This window comes from Pan paniscus, chromosome 3 (assembly GCF_029289425.2).
Source record: "Pan paniscus chromosome 3, NHGRI_mPanPan1-v2.0_pri, whole genome shotgun sequence".
Taxonomy (NCBI): domain Eukaryota; kingdom Metazoa; phylum Chordata; class Mammalia; order Primates; family Hominidae; genus Pan; species Pan paniscus.
This window is the reverse complement of record NC_073252.2, coordinates 145369330-145389253: the sequence shown is the minus strand read 5'-3', so window position 1 is coordinate 145389253 and position 19924 is coordinate 145369330. Positions and strand designations below refer to the sequence as shown.

Here is a 19924-nt window from a genome sequence, read left to right as displayed (position 1 = left end):
TTCTTCCATGTTGACAATTTCCAACCTTGTTTGCAAGGCAAGAGTGGACACCCTCTAGTGGCTGTGCTGGGTAGCAGACACATAACAATAGCTACCAGTACTCTGTATTTGTCTAATTAGGTATTATACTAGGAGCATGGGCTTAAATAATAGCGCAGCTACCTAAAAGGGGGAAGGAAGTTCCTGCTGAACATATGATGCCTTTTCAAGTGTGAAAATGGTATTGATTTCCTTTCTAATTTTTTGCTTAGTGACTCAATTTAAACTTACTCAACTCACTAGGAAACAGTATCCTACTAACTTGACAAACTCCTTTTTCTTTTTTTTGAAAAGTTCTTTTTGCCATAGTAACTCTAAGCTAAGCTTTGAATTTCTTTTCTACTATTTCCAAAAGGTGATGTGAGGTTTAATTCCATGGTCAGTGTGATCCATAACACGAGTCCTTTGAAAGAGTTTGGGAAACCAGTACCCCGTAGATAAAGAATGAGAACTTGGTTACACAGGGCAGTCTCTCACTCTGTGATTTTTGGCTAAGACCCTATAAAACTTCATTATAGAAGTTTTCTCTCTTTAGTTTTCATGATTACTTCCTTTCTACTAAATAGTTTTCGAAAAGAACCTTTTTCTTCAATCCAATAGTGCCTCTGGTTTCTTCTTCATCTCACTATAAACAGTCTCGATTGGTGTCTTCTCAAAATTTCCTCATAAACTTTTGTCCAAGGACAACCACAAAACTCTTTGCACAAACACTGCCTTCATTTCTTATGGTTTTCATGAAGCTGACAAATAATTATGCCATTGCTGACTGCTGGTTATTAATGCTTGGTGCAAGTAAAGACATAAAACACTATTTCTGGGATGAATCACCCTATAAAAACAAGAAAACCTGAAAACTACTTTTTATAGCATAAGAATGTAGAATTCTGGCTCAGAATTATAATTCTTCAAAGACCACAGATATGTAATTAAAACAGTGTAGGCACGGTTATGGGATATACTCTGGAACAGCTGAATTGTTTGTTTGTTCATTCCCGGAGATTAAGAGGACCCTGATAATCCACATGAATGGATTTCCCAATTCACACATCTAACAATGAAAGAAAAGAAAAAGATGTTCTTGCTTAATAAGGGAGACTCTGAAATCCTGTGAAGGTCTCAGTGGCAAGTGCTAAGAAAATGATCCAGAAAAACCACAAATGAACATGGATTCTCTCAGATTCTTCCAATCTCAATTACATTTTTTCCTTTTACATGCTTCCTTAAACTTTTAACTAGGATTAGGTTAGGGTTAGGCATAAAGAAGGACAGAGAGGAAAGACATCATGGAATCAGTGGGAAGCAAAAAAGATCATGGAATTGTCTTTCTTTGAGACAAATAGGTGTCGTGTTGGTGGTGGTGTTCTTTTTCCTTTTCCTAGGAGTGAGCATTGATTCTTCTTGGGAATTATAGATAAAGGGGAAGGAAAGAAATCACTGGAGAAAATTATTAGGTGTAGTCACTGTGTAGACTTCCCTAACTTGTATCTCCTTCATTCTGAAAGGATGTATGGGTAGTAAGTGTCCAATGCTGCTAGGAGGAAATTAGGTCCCTGCCTGTAGGCAACGTCCCCCTCTTTTCCTTTTCCTCTCTGGTTCCATGTGGCTTCCTCTAAGAGGCCCTCATTAACTATCTAACCTCAAGTAGAACCTGCTTGTTAATCTCTTCCATGGAACCAGTGTTGGAGCAGTCCTACATTCAAAGTCTCCTTTCAGCTTGCTCTGCTGGAGCAGGAGCAGGAGCAGGAGTCCTCATGGAGGCAAACAGTGGGGCTCACCGGTTTTCTCTTATTTAGCAGAAGCACTTGGAGCTTCTGAAGGACTACTGGGAATGCATCCTGTTATTTACTAGCACTTAAAATTAAAAATATAATACATAAGATGGTAAAAATTAAGCTGTATAAAAGCTTATATAATGCAAAGTTAAGTCTCCCTTCCAGTCAAGGCCCCCAAACTCCCTGCCCAAAGGCAACCACTGTTAATTGCTAAGTGTGTTTTCTTCCAGAAAACATCCTATGTACATAGAAGCATATGCTTTTTTTTTTTTTACAAAAAGAAAACAAGTGGGAACATATGGAAATAATATATTTTAGTACTCCATTATGATCTTTTTTTCCCGGAGTAATTTTCTGGAGAGCAATTCTATTGCTTAATCAAAAAGTTTTGATTTTTAAAAGCATGTTAATGAAATAGACTAGGAGAGGAATAAATAAGTAACTGTTTAAGAGAATACATCCTAGACCATGGCAAAGAACTCACTGATTTCACTAATGTTAACAAGCTACTGTCAATTCAATGAAAAAAACAAAAAAAACAAGACAAAACAAAACCCAAAAGAGTCTGACAAGCTGACGAGTCGTATTGGTTCAAAGGGTTAATCAGGCACCTCAGATCAGTCATAGCTTATTTTTGCTACAAAAGAGTCTATGTACCCTAATATTTATAATTTGCCACCCTCATATTTATAATTTCCAAGGACATTACACAGTACCTAGCACATAGTAGGTGCTGGATGAATGGATGATGCCAACTCATTAAATCAGATCATATTTTCATAGTTTGAAATGAGACAGTACCAATTTTGCCCTGAAAACACATTCACTTTGAAATTTATTTTCTATTTGAAAGTTGTTTATCAGTGTCTCAAAGTAGTGCTCCCACTCTTTATGTTGAAAGAAACCTGCCATTGAGTTGTTTGAGGAAGTGGGAGAATACTGTGCTATTTAAGAGTCTAGGCTGAAGAGAGGCTGCCATTTACTCTTTGCTTGGAGACATCTCACTTTGGGCTGTGATGAGACTGCCCACCTTCCTAAGAGCTGCAGGGCAGGCCCTTGGAGGTGAGGCACATCCCATGGTCTAAATGTACATCATGTTCTCCTCTTCTCAAGCAGATCACAGAAGAACACCACAGAAAGAATCGTGGAGACACAGAAGGCAATCTGCTGGGCCAGGATTTTACATGCCTTTGTTCTAACTCAGGGAATTTTTCTATAATTGAAATATAGTTAAAGCCCCTGATCCCCACCTGAAAATGAAAGCACTTCTAAACGGCACAGATTAATATAGGAATTTTGCATTTGTGTGGTTGATTTGGATAGTATCAAAATCAACACCATAAAATTGACAAGCTGCATGTTTTAACCCATCAAAAACAGATTTAGGGAAGAACTTGTACCATATGATACACTGATATGCACCCTGTTTGTAGAATGGATAGAGCCAAATGCAGGATGTACATTCACCACTATATTTAGTGCAATGCAAGATCTCATTTGGTTGGGACCTCTTAAGTATGGGGAACATATCTGTTTACATTAGTTTTCTGGAACACACCTGACAACCAGAAAGTAAACAAAAATGTAAGGAGCCAAAAAGTTGTGAAATTTATGCCCTAAAGCTCATGTGCATTAGTCCTCAGCAAACTGCCTGAGTCTTCACCACAGGGGGACTGATTCTCACTCTACACCCAGTGGTGTAAAGCTTAGCTCTTATTGTGCTCTAGCCCATTGCACATCCAGAGCTGTTCATTAACAGAGACTCTCCAGAGGCATAGTTCTCAGTGTTGCCTGTATATTAGAATGATTTTGGGAGCTCTTCCATATCCCAGTGCCTTGGCCATCACCCTAGGCCAGTGCTTATCAACCAGGGGACAATTTTGCCATCCCCCTTCCCCCCACCACCGCAGGGAACACTTGGCAATGTCTGAGATATTTTTAGTTATTACAGCTGGGGGTGGGTGTGCTACTCGCATCTAGGGGTAGAGGCTTGGGGTGCTGCTAAGCATTTTGCAATGTACAGGACAGACAACCCCAACAAATAATCATCCCCCCACCCAAATATCACTGGTGCTGAGGTTAAAAAACTGTGTCCTAGACCAACAAAATTAGAATCTTCGGAGTTCGGACATAAGCATTAGTAGTCTTTAAGGGTCCCAGGGGATTCCCAAGGACAGCCAAGGTTGTGAATAGTTGCTGTGGAGCAGCAGCTCCCAAGACTTAGCAGCTGCAGAATCACCTGGAGGGCTCATTGAAACACAGATGGCTGGGCCCCATCCCCAGAGTTCCTGATTCAGTAGGTCTGGGGCAGGGCCTGAGAATTTGCATTTCTAGCAAGTTCTCAGGTGATGCTGATGCTGCTGGCTCACCAACCATACTTTGAGGATCACTGCTCTAGAGGTGCCATGGTCAGCAAAAATGACAGCTGACGGTCAAATGGAACAGGAGGAGCAGAAAAAGGTATAAAATACAGTCACAAGAAATAAAAAATCTTGGGCTGGGTGCAGTGGCTCACACCTGTAATCCCTGCACTTTGGGAGGGTGAGGTGGATTGATCACTTGAGGCCAGGAGTTCGAGACCAGCCTGGCCAACGTGGTGAAACCCTGTCTCTATTAAAAATACAAAAATTAGCCAGGTGTGGTGGCACGTGCCTATAATCCCAGCTACTTGGGAGGCTGAGGCAGGAGAATCACTCGAACCCGGGAGGCAAAGGTTGCAGTGAGCCGAGATCATGCCATTGTATTCCAGCCTGGGCAACGAGAGTGAAACTCCGTCTCAAAAAAACAAAGAAAAAGAAAAAGAAAAAGAAAAAGAAAAAGAAAAAATCGTAATGTTTGGGGCCATGTAGCCTGCATCCCCTTACACTCTTACCCAAAGACAATAGTCCCTAAAGACATCAGCACATAAAGTCACAGTACAATAACAGATGTTCTACTGCCCCAGGCCTCACCAGCTTAGCACTACAAAATAAGGCTGTTCTCCCCTATATTCAAGATGGGTTGTGAACCTATAAGATTTAGGTTCAAGTACGAGATTGACCTGTTGCTAACTGTGTGACCTTGGGTAAGCCAGTTCCCCGTTGTAAGTCTGTGTTTCTGTATTTGTTAAATGGGGGTAGTTCTCATACCTGCCACAAGGATATGATGCTCATTTGGGGTGCTCAAATGGCTTAATGCATATGAAAGAATCCTGCAAACTGAACATATAACACGCAAATGTTATTTTGAATTGCTATAATTTGTAATCATAAACTGAAACGTACCATTTATGCACAACCATGAAAATATAAATGAACTTATGCCTCTTTATCCATTCCAGATGTTAATATCCCCTGCTACTTAATCCTATTACTTGTACATTATTTTTTTTTATTTTTTTTTTAAAAAGACATTTATTCAGCGTCACGATCAGACTATTACATTTAGCAATCAACAGCATGGGGTGCAAAAAAAAAAATCTACATTAAAACCCTTTGTTGGAATGCTTTACACTTTCCACAGAACAGAAACTAAAATAACCTGTTATACAATTAGTCACAAATACAGTCCTCGAGTTTTTTGCCCATACACATGAGTATTTGTCTAAAACATGTCTTCTTTGTAGCAGCTAGGCCCTGCCACCACTGTGCTTGGCTGAGTTCACAAATCTGTTGTAACCTGTAGCTTCCCTGTCACTTCTCTGGCTCTCCTCTCCTGCTAAGCTTTGTTTCCTAATTAAAATCTTCTGCCACTGCCATAGCTACTGCTGCTGCTGGAACCGCCATAGCCACCTTGGTTTCGCGGTTTTGCAAAGTATTGGCCTCCACCGCCATAGGGGCCAGAGCTTCTGCCTCCAAAATTTCCTCCCTTCATGGGTCCAAAATTTGAAGACTGATTGTTGTAATTGCCAAAATCATTGTAGCTTCCACCACCTCCAAAATTGCTTCCACTACCACCGCCAAAGCCGCCTCCGCCTCCGTTGTTATAGCTGTCATAGCTGCCACTCCCGCCATAGCCACTGCCCTGGTTTCCATAACCCTGTCCACCACTTCCATAGCCTCTGCTTCCTCCAGAGTAACCAGGGCCGCCTCCTCCATAACCACCATCATTACCAAATCCATTATAGCCATCCCCACTGCCACCATATCCACCACCACCACGGCTGCCACCAAAGCCACCACAACCACTGAAGTTTCCTCCACGACCGAAGTTGTCATTCCCACCGAAACCACCTCCACGACCGCCACCAAAGTTTCCAGAACCACTTCGACCTCTTTGGCTGGATGAAGCACTAGCCATCTCTTGCTTTGACAGGGCTTTTCTAACTTCACAGTTGTGGCCATTCACAGTATGGTATTTCTGAATGACAATCTTATCCACGGAGTCATGGTCGTCGAAGGTTACAAAGGCAAAGCCCCTTTTCTTGCCACTGCCTCGGTCAGTCATGATTTCAATCACTTCAATTTTTCCATACTGTTCAAAATAATCTCTTAGGTGATGTTCTTCAGTGTCTTCTTTAATGCCACCAACAAATATCTTTTTCACAGTTAAGTGGGCACCTGGTCTTTGAGAATCTTCTCTGGAGACAGCTCTCTTTGGTTCCACAACTCTTCCATCCACCTTGTGTGGCCTTGCATTCATAGCTGCATCCACCTCCTCCACAGTGGCATATGTGACAAACCCAAAGCCCCTGGAGCGCTTGGTGTTTGGATCTCTCATTACCACACAGTCCGTGAGCGTTCCCCATTGCTCAAAATGGCTCCTCAGGCTCTCATCAGTTGTTTCAAAGCTCAACCCTCCAATGAAGAGCTTCCTCAGCTGTTCGGGCTCTTTAGGAGACTCTGACTTAGACATGACGGCAGGGTGAAGAGAGACTTTAACGATGCTTCTTCGGCGGCGTCCACGGGCAGAAAGGCACTTGTACATTATTTTTGTTATTGTCATGGCATCTTAAAATGGTACAAATAAAACTAGTGGCATATTTTTCTTTGTGTTAATTTTCCTTTCACCCCATGCTGTGAGGCTGAAGGGTTCTTCTCCTCTCCTTCATCTCCTGTCTGTCCTAGATAGGAATGAGGGATTTACAAATACAGTCTGTAATAGCTGCAAACCTCAAAGCAAGGAAAACCTTCTCTTCCCTTCAATATGAATTATTATAGGGTCACTTAGAATTGGACATGACTGACCAGGTATCAGGCTTTAAAAACTGAGGTTCTGAGGTTTTTCTTTCTTTCTGGGGGAGGGACTGGGATGTAAAAGTTGGTACATAGTTGACTCAGTAGCAAACAAAAACATCTTCCAACAGCACAGACTGAGATGATTATAAAGCTTGTGATGCCCAGGACAGGCCATTTATGAGAACGTGCTCTCTGGACACTGCAGATCTCAAATCAGATACTACGAAATAAGTCACTGTGTGTGACCAAGAATAGATTTTGTTCTTCTGTTATGCATTAATTGCTTCAGGATTGAGACAGAGCATTCATACAAATGTCATAAAAGCTATGGCCTCTCCCTATCCCCTATCCATACACTTTTTCCTTTGAACAGGCTTTTCTTGCCTCCTGACCTGTCCAAGAATTCAGGATGTATGACAAATGCAGAGTAGAGCAGAAATTCCATATATGGTTTTGACTCTGGCCTTAGGTGCCCTCCCTGAGCTGGGGGGATGGAGAAGCCCTCCTTTTAATCAAGGCAGCTGGCTTGGCATAGTAGCTCAGAGCGTGGGCCCTGAAGCTGGATTCCTTGGGGCAGACTGACCCCAAGTTCTGCTGTCTTCCTGATCTTGTGACATTGGCATGCTCGTTAACCTTTGTGCCTGTTAGTTTTCTCTTCTATAAAATGAAGATCATTCTGGTAGCTACCACAGAGGATTACTGTGGGCCAGCGAAGAGAGAATCCAGAGGAAGGGCTTGGCAGAAGTCAGAATATGGAAGTGTGAGCCATAACTATTGATGATTCATGGTTATGGTCACCCATGGTCCAGGTCACCAGGTGCAGGGTGGTGGCAGGCCACACAAGAACAAAAGACCCCACCAGAAGATAAGCAGAAATAACAGCTTCTCAAGAAGCTCTAAGCAATCTTCCCTGGGAGCTCCACAGAAGAAGAGGGTGGTGTGACCTAACAGTAAAGAGAACAGGCTCGGGTGACTTTGTCCCCTGGTGTGACTTAGACATGTTAACTGTTCCTCATGGAAAACTGCAGATAAAGAGAGTGCCCATGCATATGGTTGATGTATTAAATGGGTTCATACATGAAAAGCACTTACAGCAGGGCCTGATCTATAGCAAATCATAAATGTTAGTTCCCATAGGAGATGGATTCTGAGGAACTGCTTCTTGCTAAACTGCATTTAGATGGAAAGAGATGGAATTGTTGCTACTCACTAACCATATCTTTCACTATTGAATATTCGGTGTTTCAGTCTCTGCTGAGGTCTTCACTTTTTAGAATCTGAAATACATAGATGTTAATAACAACAAGGTGGATGAAAGGAAACAAGGAGAAAGAGAACTTTTTAAAGCCAGAGTTCCAGAGCCATGAAGATTTTTTCCTTTGAGGACAGATTATTCACCCAAGATATGGGCTTATCACCCCTGAGAATCTCAGTCACCTGAAGCCTGGGAATCAAGAGGAATATCTCTTTTTAATAACTCTCTTTGCTGTAAGAGTACCAATCCAAAAGTGAGGGACTTGAGGCTTTTACTTATTTTGTAAGCATATGACCAAAGGATCATTGGATAGAGAAGAATGGAACTTTAGAGAAGAAAAATTAGAGAGCTTCAATATTGAAATTGCAAGGTTTGTGCTGATTGTGTGTGTCAATACTTTAAGGTTTAATTCATAATGGAGAGGAGATTCATGCTAGAAAGAAAGACCCTGGTTTTCCTGGAATGGAGAAAAGATTTTCCATGTGTTGTGAGTGGAGCCCTACATCTTGTCATAAAAACATACAAGCACAGTTTTGGGCCTTATTGTGTGTCTGGGTCAGAGCTCCCATCATAGAAATGGGGTGCTCTGACCCGGACAGACAATAAGTCCCAAAACCTAATGGAAAAGTTTTATAGTTGATTTTAATCATCAGTCTCTATGGTCAGACATGCTAGTGCCTATTTAAAAGAAACAGGCAGGCAAAACCAAAGCAGAACAAAACAAGATAAAACAGAATAGCAGAGATCCCCACATACAGATTTAGGTAGTGGATCCCAAAATCTTATCAGTGATGTAGGTGATGATGAATAGGAAAAAGGGAAAACAAATGGCATATTTGAAAGTATGCAGCTGATTTAATGATCTAATTTATAAGTTCTGAAGAAACTTAAGTTCTTTATTGTAAAATATGTCATGTGGTCACAATTATCCCGAGTGTAGATGGAAACAATGAGCCAACAAAGATATGGTATGCAGCATGAGCAAAATAATACCATATGTGTGTTTCGGGAAAAAAAGAATAAAGTAGAATAAAGTTGATGCTCTCACTGACTTGATAGTGAATAAGACTGAGGTGATTTTGAATATTTAACAACAGAAATTCATTAGAAAATAAAACTTCCCAATTACTCATAATTGAGGCATAAAGCAAAATAGAAGACAAAGTCAGGATGGCTGGCTTACTAATCATATTATGAAACTTCAGATAAGAATGGCATACATTTGAATAATTCACTATAAAGTTTTAGAAGCCAGGCTGTCTTCTAGGGAAATGCAATTTGTGGTGTCGAGAGTATTAAAACCACAAGAGTTCTATTGAATGCAGAGATGGAAGGATGGAACATACTAAAGGAGAAGTTAGAAATGCTGGCTTCCAGTCTAGCTCTGTCAAAAATCTAGAAGATTTAGCTCCCTCCTCTGCCAAACAAGAAATGTTAGGCTAGAACTAGATACTCTCTGAATTCTCTACCAGCTCTGAAATTGTACATTATTTTCATATCAGAACTCTAGTCTGTAACTAGTTTATCTGAAACTCTTATTAACTCCATTTATCTCTAAACTAACCTGCACCCTTCCCTGTACTGTATATGATTAATTTTGCTTTCTCAATTTCTTTTCATTCTTCCCGTGAAAGAGTGCTTCAGTCCCTTTTTTTCTACCTAAAAAGATTAAGGATGTCAGAACTTGGAGAATCCCACATATTGAAGCCTTGAGACTATTTATTTACCTTGAATATATGAACACGATTTCATTACTCTCAAAGGAAAAGCTAAAATGTATAGTAAATTTGCCCAGTGAGCTGTAAGCATCATATTGTATACACAATTTGAATTACATATAAAATGTAGAAAAAATATCAGTTAAGTGGAGATTTTAAACTTCCAACCACGGGTCTGTTATAAACAATAATGTAAAATTAAAGCTTTTTGAAAAAGTTGTAAAAATTAGTTTGATGTTACTTTATGTCTTATGGTCATTTGGAAATGAGATAACATTAGGTTGTACTAGCCTAGAATGATAGATTTTTACCTAGTTTTACTTCTAGTCTTGAAGTTTGATATATGTTGTATCTCCACTATAAGCATTTTGTTTATTTTTAGTAGAACAAAAAATATACAAATTTGAGGTCTAATACAATCAGCCTACAGTGACACTGGGTTCCTTTCCTAGACACCTGCAAACCCAGAGAGCCTTCTTTTGCCATTTTCTTGAGATTAGGACCAGTGTTCTATTTCCTTTCCATCTCTCTCAAAGGACTAGATACATTGTTCCACATGCAGCAATTGCCTAAGAAATATTGACTGCCAAGAAAACCAGCCATTTAAGTAAATTTTGTAAAGTCAAATCTGATCAACACTGTTCATCTTAGGTTTTAAAAATTATAGCATTTTACACTTGGATGGGAGCTTAGAGACCATCTAGATCAGCGGTCCCCAACCTTTTTGGTACCAGGGACTCGTTTTGTGGAAGACAATTTTTACATGGACCTGGCAGCGGGGGCAGGATGGTTTTGGGATGACTCAAGCCTATTACATTTATTGTGCACTTTATCTCTATTATGATTACATTGCAATATATAATAAAATAATTATACAACTCACCATAATGTAAAATCAGTGGGAGCCCTCAGCTTGTTTTCCTGCAACTAGATGGTCCCATCTAGGGTTAATGGGAGACAGTGACAGATCATTAGGCGTTAGATTCTCATAAGGAATGCACAATCTAGATCCCTTGTGTGTGCAGTTCACAAAAGGGTTCATACTCCTATGAGAATCTGATGCTGCTGCTGATCTGACAGGAGGCAAAGCTCAGGAGGTAATGCGAGTGATGGGGAGCAGCTGGAAATACAGAGGAAGCTTCACTCGCTTGCCTGCCACTCACCTCCTGCTGTGTGGCCGATTCCTAACAGGCCATGAACTGGTACTAGTCTGCAGCCTGGGGGGTTGAGGACCCCTGATCTAGATCACTGGTTCTCTCAGTGTTGTATGCAGACCACTGGGGAACCCTGGGAACCTTCCTTGAGGTCTGCAAAATCAAAATAACACTCAGAGATTATTGCCTTTTTTCACTGGTTGACATTTGCACTGTTAGTACAAAAGCAATGGTAGGTAAACTGCTGGTGCCTTCGCATGAATCATGACAGTGGCACCAAACTACCTAAAGGTCATTGTACTCTTCACCATCACACATTCGCAGGAAGAAAGCTGATGCTGCAAAAGGAATAGAACTTGAACAAAGTCATAGGATACAAGATCAATATGCAGAAAACAACTGCATTTCTGCATACTAGCCATGAAAAATCTAAAAAAAAAAAAGAAAAATTCCATTCAAAACTGTACCAAAAAAGAATAAAATAGTTGAGAATACATATAACAAAAGAAGAATTGATATTATTAAGATGGCAATTCTCCCCAAATTCACCTAAAGGGTCAATGCAATTCCTATCCAAATCCAAGGAAACTAACAAATTCATCTTAAAATTTACATAAAAATATAAGGGATCTAGAATAGCCAAAACAATTCTGACAAAATGCAAAGTAGGAGAACCTATAGTACTTATTTATTATATAAGTAGTTATATACTAATAAGTAATTATACACTAATTTATTAACAGTAAATTAATATAAAGCTCCAGTAATTAAGACAGGATGGTATTGGCATAACAATAGAACACAGGTCACTGGACCAGAAAGAAGGTCCAGATACAAGCTCTTATATTTATTGTCAATTGAGTTTTAATAAAGGTCCAAGGCAATTCAATGAGAATAGTCTTCAAAGAATGGTGTTGAAAAACTGAGTATCCATATGCAAAAAAAAACTTAGATGCCTGCCTCATATCATACACAAAAATTTAACCAGAAAAGATTACACAACTGAATGTAAGAGCTAAGCCTCTAAAACTGTTCAAAGAAAACATAGGAGAAATTCTTTGTGATCTTGGGTTAGGCAAAAATTTCACAGATAGGACACTAGGGCATGATCCATAGAAGAAAAATTTGATAAACCGGATTTGATCAAAATAAGAATTTTTGCTCTTCAGGCTGGGCATGGTGGCTCACGCCTGTAATCCCAGAGCTTTGGGAGGCCTCAGTGGGTGGATCACCTGAGGTCAGGGGTTTGAGACCAGCCTGGACAACATGGCGAAACCCCGTCTCTACTAAAAATACAAAAATTAGCCAGGCGTGGTGGCGCATGCCCGTAATCCCAGCTACTCTGGAGGCTGAGGCATGAGAATCGCTTGAACCCGGGAGGCGGAGGTTGCAGTGAGTGGAGATTGCCCCACTGCACTTCAGCCTGGGTGACAGAGCGAGACTCCATTTCAAACAAAAAATAAATAAATAAAATAAAGAATTTTTGCTCTTCAAAAGACATGAAGAAAATAAAAACAAATCCGCTAACTGGGAAAAATATTTGCAAATCATACATCTGATGAAGGACTTCTGTCTAGAATCTATAAAGAACTCCTACAACTAAAATAAAATAAATACTTAATTAAAAATGTGCAAAGATTTAAGTGAACATTTCACCAAAGCAGATACATAAGTAGGTAAGGACATAGAAAATGCTCAACATCCTTAGCCATTAAGGAAATGCTAGTTAAAACCACCATGGGATACCACTATACACTATTAGAATGGCTGTAATGAAAAAGACTGACAATAGTAAGTGTTGGGGTGAGGATGTGGAGAAATTAAAACCTTCATATAAAGCTGGTGGGAATGCGAAACGGCACAATTTCTTTGATGTTGATATAATCTACCAATATTATTTTATTTCCCCAGTTTCACATATACTAATTTGTGTGCATTTAGCTCTATGCAATTGAGTAACATGTGTAGGTTTGTGTATTTATCACCAGTCAAGATACAGAACAGGTTTATCACCGCAAGGATCCCTTTTGATGTCCTCTTCTACCCATATTTCCCTTCTCTCCCCTTCCCATTCCTAACCCCTGGCAACCATTAATCTGTTATCCATCTCTATAACTCTATCATTTCAAGAATGTTATATAAATGGAGGAATATAGTATGCAATCTTTTGAGATTGACTTTTTTTCACTTAGCACGGTTCTCCGGAGATTCACCCAGATGGTTGTGTGTATCAATGACTTGTTTCCTTTCATGCTGAGTAGTAGTCTCTGGTATGGATGTACCATGGTTGGTTTGACCACTCACATTGAAGAACATCTGAGTTGTCTTCAGGGTTTGGCTATTACAGGGGAAACTACTGTGAGTGTTAATGTACAGGGTTTTTTTTTTCCCCCCTCAAAATAAGGAACTTTGGGTTTTTATTCCTTTTAAGAATTTCTGTAGTTGACTGTTTTTTTCTTGCTATATTATTCTCTTTGATTCTGTACTACCTCAGCTCCTCAGAGATACAGCAAGGGCAGAGAGTCCTCATTTAAAAACCGTTTCCTAATTTTACATGCTAAAAGCTAATATTTAAGAGAAATCCTCTTAATCCTCCAACCCTTATTCCCATTGTGAATAGCCTGGTTTAATACAAGTTAAGTCTATAAATAAATTTGTTCTTTCTCCTCAAAAAACACTGAAGAAACTTTACAATAGTTATAGGTTTAGAAAATTTACCGAGAGAAAGGAAAGTATTGCCACTTAGCCCCTATTAACATACGGTGTTCAAGCCTTCCAGTATCAATGCGTTTTGCTTAGCATCACGGTTGTTTCACTAACATGCTGGCTAGGAGCCATCTTAATCACTCATTTCTTCTCCTTGGTGATGTCTGTACTCTGGTTTCAGCTCCCACGTGTTTTTGTGGATCTCTTTTACATTCTGAAGACCAATTTCTTTTAAGAGTTCCCTCAGGTATACCACAGGTTGTTTTGTGATGTCCACCAAGTCCTTAAGATGATAATATTGATATTTCTAAAGGCTGAAAATAGCATGTCTGAAACGTGTCGTTTATTAGCTGGAGCTTATTTTCCATCTGCTTTCTCTTTCCTTTCACATTCAGTATTGTATTGATTAGCAACAGGTTCAAAACTGGCTGTTACAACTTTGTCCAGTTGTTGTGATAGCCTTACAGGTTTGGAAGATTCCTCTATTTGCAATCTTTTTAATCTCATGTACTTTTCACTGGCAGTCTGTTGGCATTCAGTTCTTTGTACCACTATTCCTTCCGAAGACAGCTTATCTGATGAGCTCTCAGTAAATATTGTTCATATATGGCCTCCAACATTTTGCAAGACAAATGGATGTTCTTTATGAGCACTGACTGAAGCTGCTTTTCGGCCAATATCATGAATATTTGCAAGATCTTCATTCAAAGTAAATGACACCTCAGTCCTTCCTTGAGTCTTGGCAATCCACAGTTTCCCAACTTCACCTCTTCCAGGGGCTTTAGCTCATTGCTGTGACAAATATTCAGGAACCTGCCAGGATACTGGGAACCCAGGGAAAGAGCAATGTACAGGTTTTTGCATGAACATAATTTTCACTTCTCTGGGATACATGCTCAAGAGTGCAACTGCTGGGTCTTATGGTAATGGCATATTTAGTTTTATAAGAAACTGCCGGCCGGGCGCGGTCACTCACGTCTGTAATCCTAGCACTTTGGGAGGCCAAGGCGGGCGGATCTCCTGGTCAGGAGATTGAGATCATCCTGGCTGACACGGTGAAACCCCGTCTCTACTAAGAATGCAAAAAATTAGCTGGGCATGGTGGCGGGCACCTGTGGTCCCAGCTACTCGGGAGGCTGAGGCAGGAGAATGGCGTGAACCCGGGAGGTGGAGCTTGCAGTGAGCCGAGATCGCGCCACTGCACTCCAGCCTGGGCGACAGACTGAGACTCTGTCTCAAAAAAAAAAAAAAAAAAGAAACTGCCGGCGGGGCAGGGTGGCTCACGCCTGTAATCACAGCACTATCGGAGGCTGAGGTGGGTGGATCGCCTGACGCCTGGGGTTCGAGACCAGCCTAACCAACATGGTGAAACCCCATCTCTACTAAAAATACAAAAATTAGCAGGGCATGGTGTTGCACACCTGCAATCCTAGTTACTCAGGAGGCTGAGGCAGGAGAGACTTGCTTGAACCTGGGAGGCGGAGGTTGCAGTGAGCTTAGATCATGCCATTGCACTCCAGCCTGGGCAACAAGAGCGCAACTCCACCTCCAAAAAAAAAAAAAGAAAAAAGAAACTGCCAAACTCTCTTATAGAGTGGCTCTACATTCCGTTTCCACCAGCAGTTTCTCTTCATCCATGACAGAATTAGATGTTGTCTCTCTCTCTCTCTCTCTCTTTTTTTTTTTTTTTTTTTTTTTTTTTACATTTTAGCCATTCAGATAGGGTGTAGTGATATCTCACTGCGGTTTGACTTGCATTTCCCTAATGGCTAATGATATTGAACATCTTTTCATGTGCCTATCTGTCATCTGCATATACCCTTCAGTAAAATTTCTGTACATGTCTTTTGTCCATTTTCTATTTGGATTATTCATTTTTTTACCATTGAGTTTTGAGAATTCTGTGTATATTCTAGATATGAATCCTTTTTTTTTTTTTTTTTGAGACAGGGTCTCACTTTGTTGCCCAGGCTGGTATGCAGTGGTGCAATCTCGGCTCACTGCAACCTCTGCCTCCCAGGTTTAAGTGATTCTACAGCCTCAGCCTCCAGAGTAGCTGGGACCACAGGTGCATGCCACCATGCCTGGCTAATTTTTGTATCTTTTTTTTTGTAGAGATGGAGTTTTGCCATGTTGCCTAGGCTGGTCCTTAACTCCTGAGCTCAAAGTAATCTGCCTGCCTTGGCCTCCCAAAGTGCTGGGATTACAGGCGTGAACCACCGCACCCGGCTGTTGTCTTTTCATCCTCTTAACAGGGTCTTTTGCAGAGTAAAAGTTTTTAATTTTGATAAGGTCCAATTTTTTTCTTTATGGATCATGTTTCATGAGTTTCCCTTAAGATATCCCTGTTGAAGCAGCAGAGAAATTATAAATTTTTAATATATCTTGAGCTTAGGTACATGTCTTTTTAATATTCCATGTGACAAAGGATTGGTGGTGATATTAACGAATGTAGTTTTTTGATATTATATAATTAAATAAGGCAACATTGAAAAGATCCTTATAATTGGTAAACTAGTAATTCCTAACGGCCAATATCTGATGTTGCAAAACCATGCTTATGTAAACGATCTATGCAAAGTACAAGAGAGACAACATATTTTAATGTAATAGTGTCTGAAAAGTATATTAATATGGTTTCACATTACACATTGCAACTAATCTTTACAGAACTGCCAATGGGAGAGTTTTGATGTAGTATCAAAGAATATTCGCAATTATCTGAAAAGACGATGAAAATTCTCATCCTTTTTTAAACTACATTTTTTTCTGTGAGGCTAGAGTTTTTTCATATGCTTCAATCAAAACAACATAGTACAACAGATTGCAGAAGCTGATATGAGTTTTAGCTGTCTTCTATTAAGCCAGACATTAAATAAACAGATTTGTAAAAATGTAAAACAATGCCATTTTTCTCACTAAATAATTTTTTTGTTTTGGAAAATATAATTTTTTTTCATAAAAATATATCGTTTATGTTAACATTTAATGGGGTTATGTTCATGAAAATTAATAAATATTTTTTATAAAATGATCAGTTTTAACTTGTAACATCATAAATATCCATCAACATACATGAAGAAAAATTTGTTGTCCTCAATGATTTTTCAGAGTATAAAGCGGTGCTGAGAACAAAAATTCGGAGAAACACTGATCTAGATTAATACTCTGTTTTGACGATGAAACTCTGAAGGTCACATATCTTGTCAGAAGCATCTTTATAATATTTTTAATGTTTAATTTTCTTTGCTGGTATAGCAAAAAATTACAATCTGTATTTCTCTTCCTTTCAAAATTTTGGTAATCACTTTTTTGAAAGAGGTGGTTGCAATTTCTAATCGACTGCAACTTATAATGATTTCTATCTACAATGAAAAATATAGTGGCAGGCATCAGTATGGTTCAATACAGAGGCAGCTGAGCATTTGTTTCTACACACGGGAACTAAAGGATCTTTTCCTGCTCTTTCCTGCTTCCTGTTCCCTGTGATTTCTGCTTGTCCTGGGAGCTCTGCCTAGATGCTGGAAGCTCAGTAGATTGAGAGTCTTGTCACTTAGCTCGGTCAGGACAGGACTTGCAACCAAGGTATTCATCCAGTTGAGTAGATTATGTATTACCTACATTAATTTAGAATTGGCTTTCTATTAATTTCTGCTAAAAAGAAGTGTGTGTGTATGATGAATTCAACAAAGTGAAGCCTCATATCTATAAATATTTTGTACAAAATAAATTTTAAAATGTACCTGAAAAAATATAATGGTGTTTTACAATTCTCCCAAATTTTAAAATGACATTTCTCTTTTTTATCCAAACTAAAGCTCTCAAAACAAACTCAAGGCTGAACAAAAGAAAATGTAAAAAGATTATTTTATTTACTGGAAAGCCATTGTTTTCTTAAAAAAACCAAACCTATGAATTTAGGTACAAAATTTAAATGTCAATTTCAGGCTGAATTCATACTACATGAAGTTATAAACTAAATAAATGAAAAAAAGCAATCATATCAGTCCTAAAAATATAAAGTATTTCAGCAATTAGGCTAAATACATATTTTTGAAGAGATACCTCCCACTCTATCATCCTAGATTATTTCCAAAAAAGCTACAGACATGTTATCACATGACATTAACAGTCAGTTGTCACCGTAAAGTTGTCATTCAGAACGTCTGTCTCAGTCCTCAACTACTGCCTGAACAGTGGAAAGGTCTGGGGTAAAGTTTGGATATTGGCTTCTAGGTTTTTCATTCTGATCTGTGTCAAAAAAATGGGAGTTGAAGCTGGATGGAACTTAGCTACTTCAATTCATAAATTAGTTTTCAAAACTGTAATATTTGGAAAAAGTGCAGTTCTTCAGACTCAATGCACAGGCTTATCTTGGTTTCAACCTGAAATATCAAAAAGCTGTTCAAGTTGAAGACGAAAATAATTGGTTCCATTATGAGTACTTTTTTGATATATAAATGACTGGGAAAAAGTGGCACAAATGCTTCACAAATCCTTCTTCTAAATATCAGTAATTTAATAATTAGAGTTTATATATTTGACAATTTTCAGGTGTATGAATTCTGAAATAATTTAGTGTATAGAATCCACTGACAATCAGTGATTGCTTCAGAGTAGAAAAAATATCTAATTTTCTATGATACTTTCTTGAATTAGTGTCCTCTTCATTATGGGTAAAAATGTATACTTTTGCAAAATAAATGACACATTAAATTATCACTGGGCATTTGATTCAGTGACCCAATACATTTTCCAAAATTAGTTTCCTATTTTTTCACCATTTTTTATAGGCAATCTTAGCGTATAGGAACAAAGAAAGACTTCCTCCCTGACATTTTCTATTTAAGATAATCCAAAGGAAAGAGAAATGCCTAATCTAAAAATATGTTTAGGCAATGGGGAAATAGGAACTCCTACATTGCTAATGAGAGTGCAAGACAGCACAACTATTATGGGGGACAATTTGGCAATTTATATCAAAGTAATACAGACACTTGACCTATGGCACAGGAATCCTATGTGTGGGAATTTGTCATATAGCTGTACCCACAGATATAAACATGACATGCATATGGTTACAATTGTAGCATAGTCTGCAAAAACAAAAGATTGGATCAATTGATTATATAACCTATGGCACTCTCCCACAATGGGATACTATGAAACTATTTAAAAAATGAGGCAGCTTTTCATACATTGATATTCAGAGATCTCCAGGATATACTGTCAATTGAAAAAAGCAATGTACAGAACATTGTATAATAAACAGGGGAGAGAACAGAAATATATATTTGGATTTTCTTATATTTGCATGAAGAAACACTGGAAAGATACAGAAGAATCTTTTAAAGGTGATTCGCTATAGAGGGTGGGAGTGGGGAAATTTGGTGATCAGGACTGGTCTAAGAGGAAGACTTCTCAATGTGTACCTTTTTCTACTTTCTTGATTTTTGATCCATTTGAATATATTCCCTATTCAAAACATGAAAAATTAGGATTTTCTCTAATTTATACAAAGGCATAAATGTGTGAGACTGTACCTCCTACTAGTGTGGGAACTGCCCCTGCACGGGCATGTTCTTAGCAGAGAAGAGGTAGTCTAAACAGAATATGGCATGTATCAAGGATCACAACCTAAAAAGTAATTGAAGGACAAATATTGAGCCCTCAGGCACTTACTTTTCTCCACTCATTCATTTATCCAAAATTTCTGAATAAGAAAAATATACTTCATTAGACATCTTTGGTTCTAATACCAGCTTTTTCTTCTGGGCCATTTCCACAAATAAACTAAATGTTTATCACTTCATGAGGGTTCACTGGAGCTACTGCAAACAAGTAAAGAATTTCAAAACCACAAGAGAGATGGGCTTTGGTGTAGATACTGAGAGGCTCTTACACCAGCCTGTTTGGAGGGCCAATTCAAATGAGTGCCTCTGCAAAAATCATGAATAGGTCAATGCTCTGGTTCTTCAAGCTGCTTTCACATAGTTGGAAATACATATTTTGACTCCTCACATTTTGAGAGTCCATGCTCCCTCCCTTTCTTCCTCAAATATATGAAATGTCACCTGGGTGCTGGCAGAATGACATGGTTGAGTCCTAAGGATGGGTCTCCACT

The 19924-nt window shown here is 39.0% G+C and overlaps 2 protein-coding genes and 1 pseudogene across 2 annotated transcripts in view; all 3 read right to left on the bottom strand.

The window, feature by feature from the left end:
* Window positions 1–19924, bottom strand: part of EDNRA (endothelin receptor type A) — a 65872-nt gene that overhangs the window by 25818 nt on the left and 20130 nt on the right. The window lies entirely within an intron of this gene.
* LOC100969159 (heterogeneous nuclear ribonucleoprotein A1) lies at window positions 314–11242 on the bottom strand. The gene is made up of 2 exons (XM_063603959.1): window positions 11104–11242; window positions 314–6852 (listed from the first exon to the last, which is right to left on the bottom strand). The coding sequence occupies exon 2, from the start codon at window positions 6732–6734 to the stop codon at window positions 5526–5528; it is 1209 nt and encodes a 402-aa protein (XP_063460029.1). The 5' UTR covers window positions 6735–6852; window positions 11104–11242; the 3' UTR covers window positions 314–5525.
* On the bottom strand, window positions 13934–14694 carry LOC103785623 (general transcription factor IIF subunit 2-like; annotated as a pseudogene).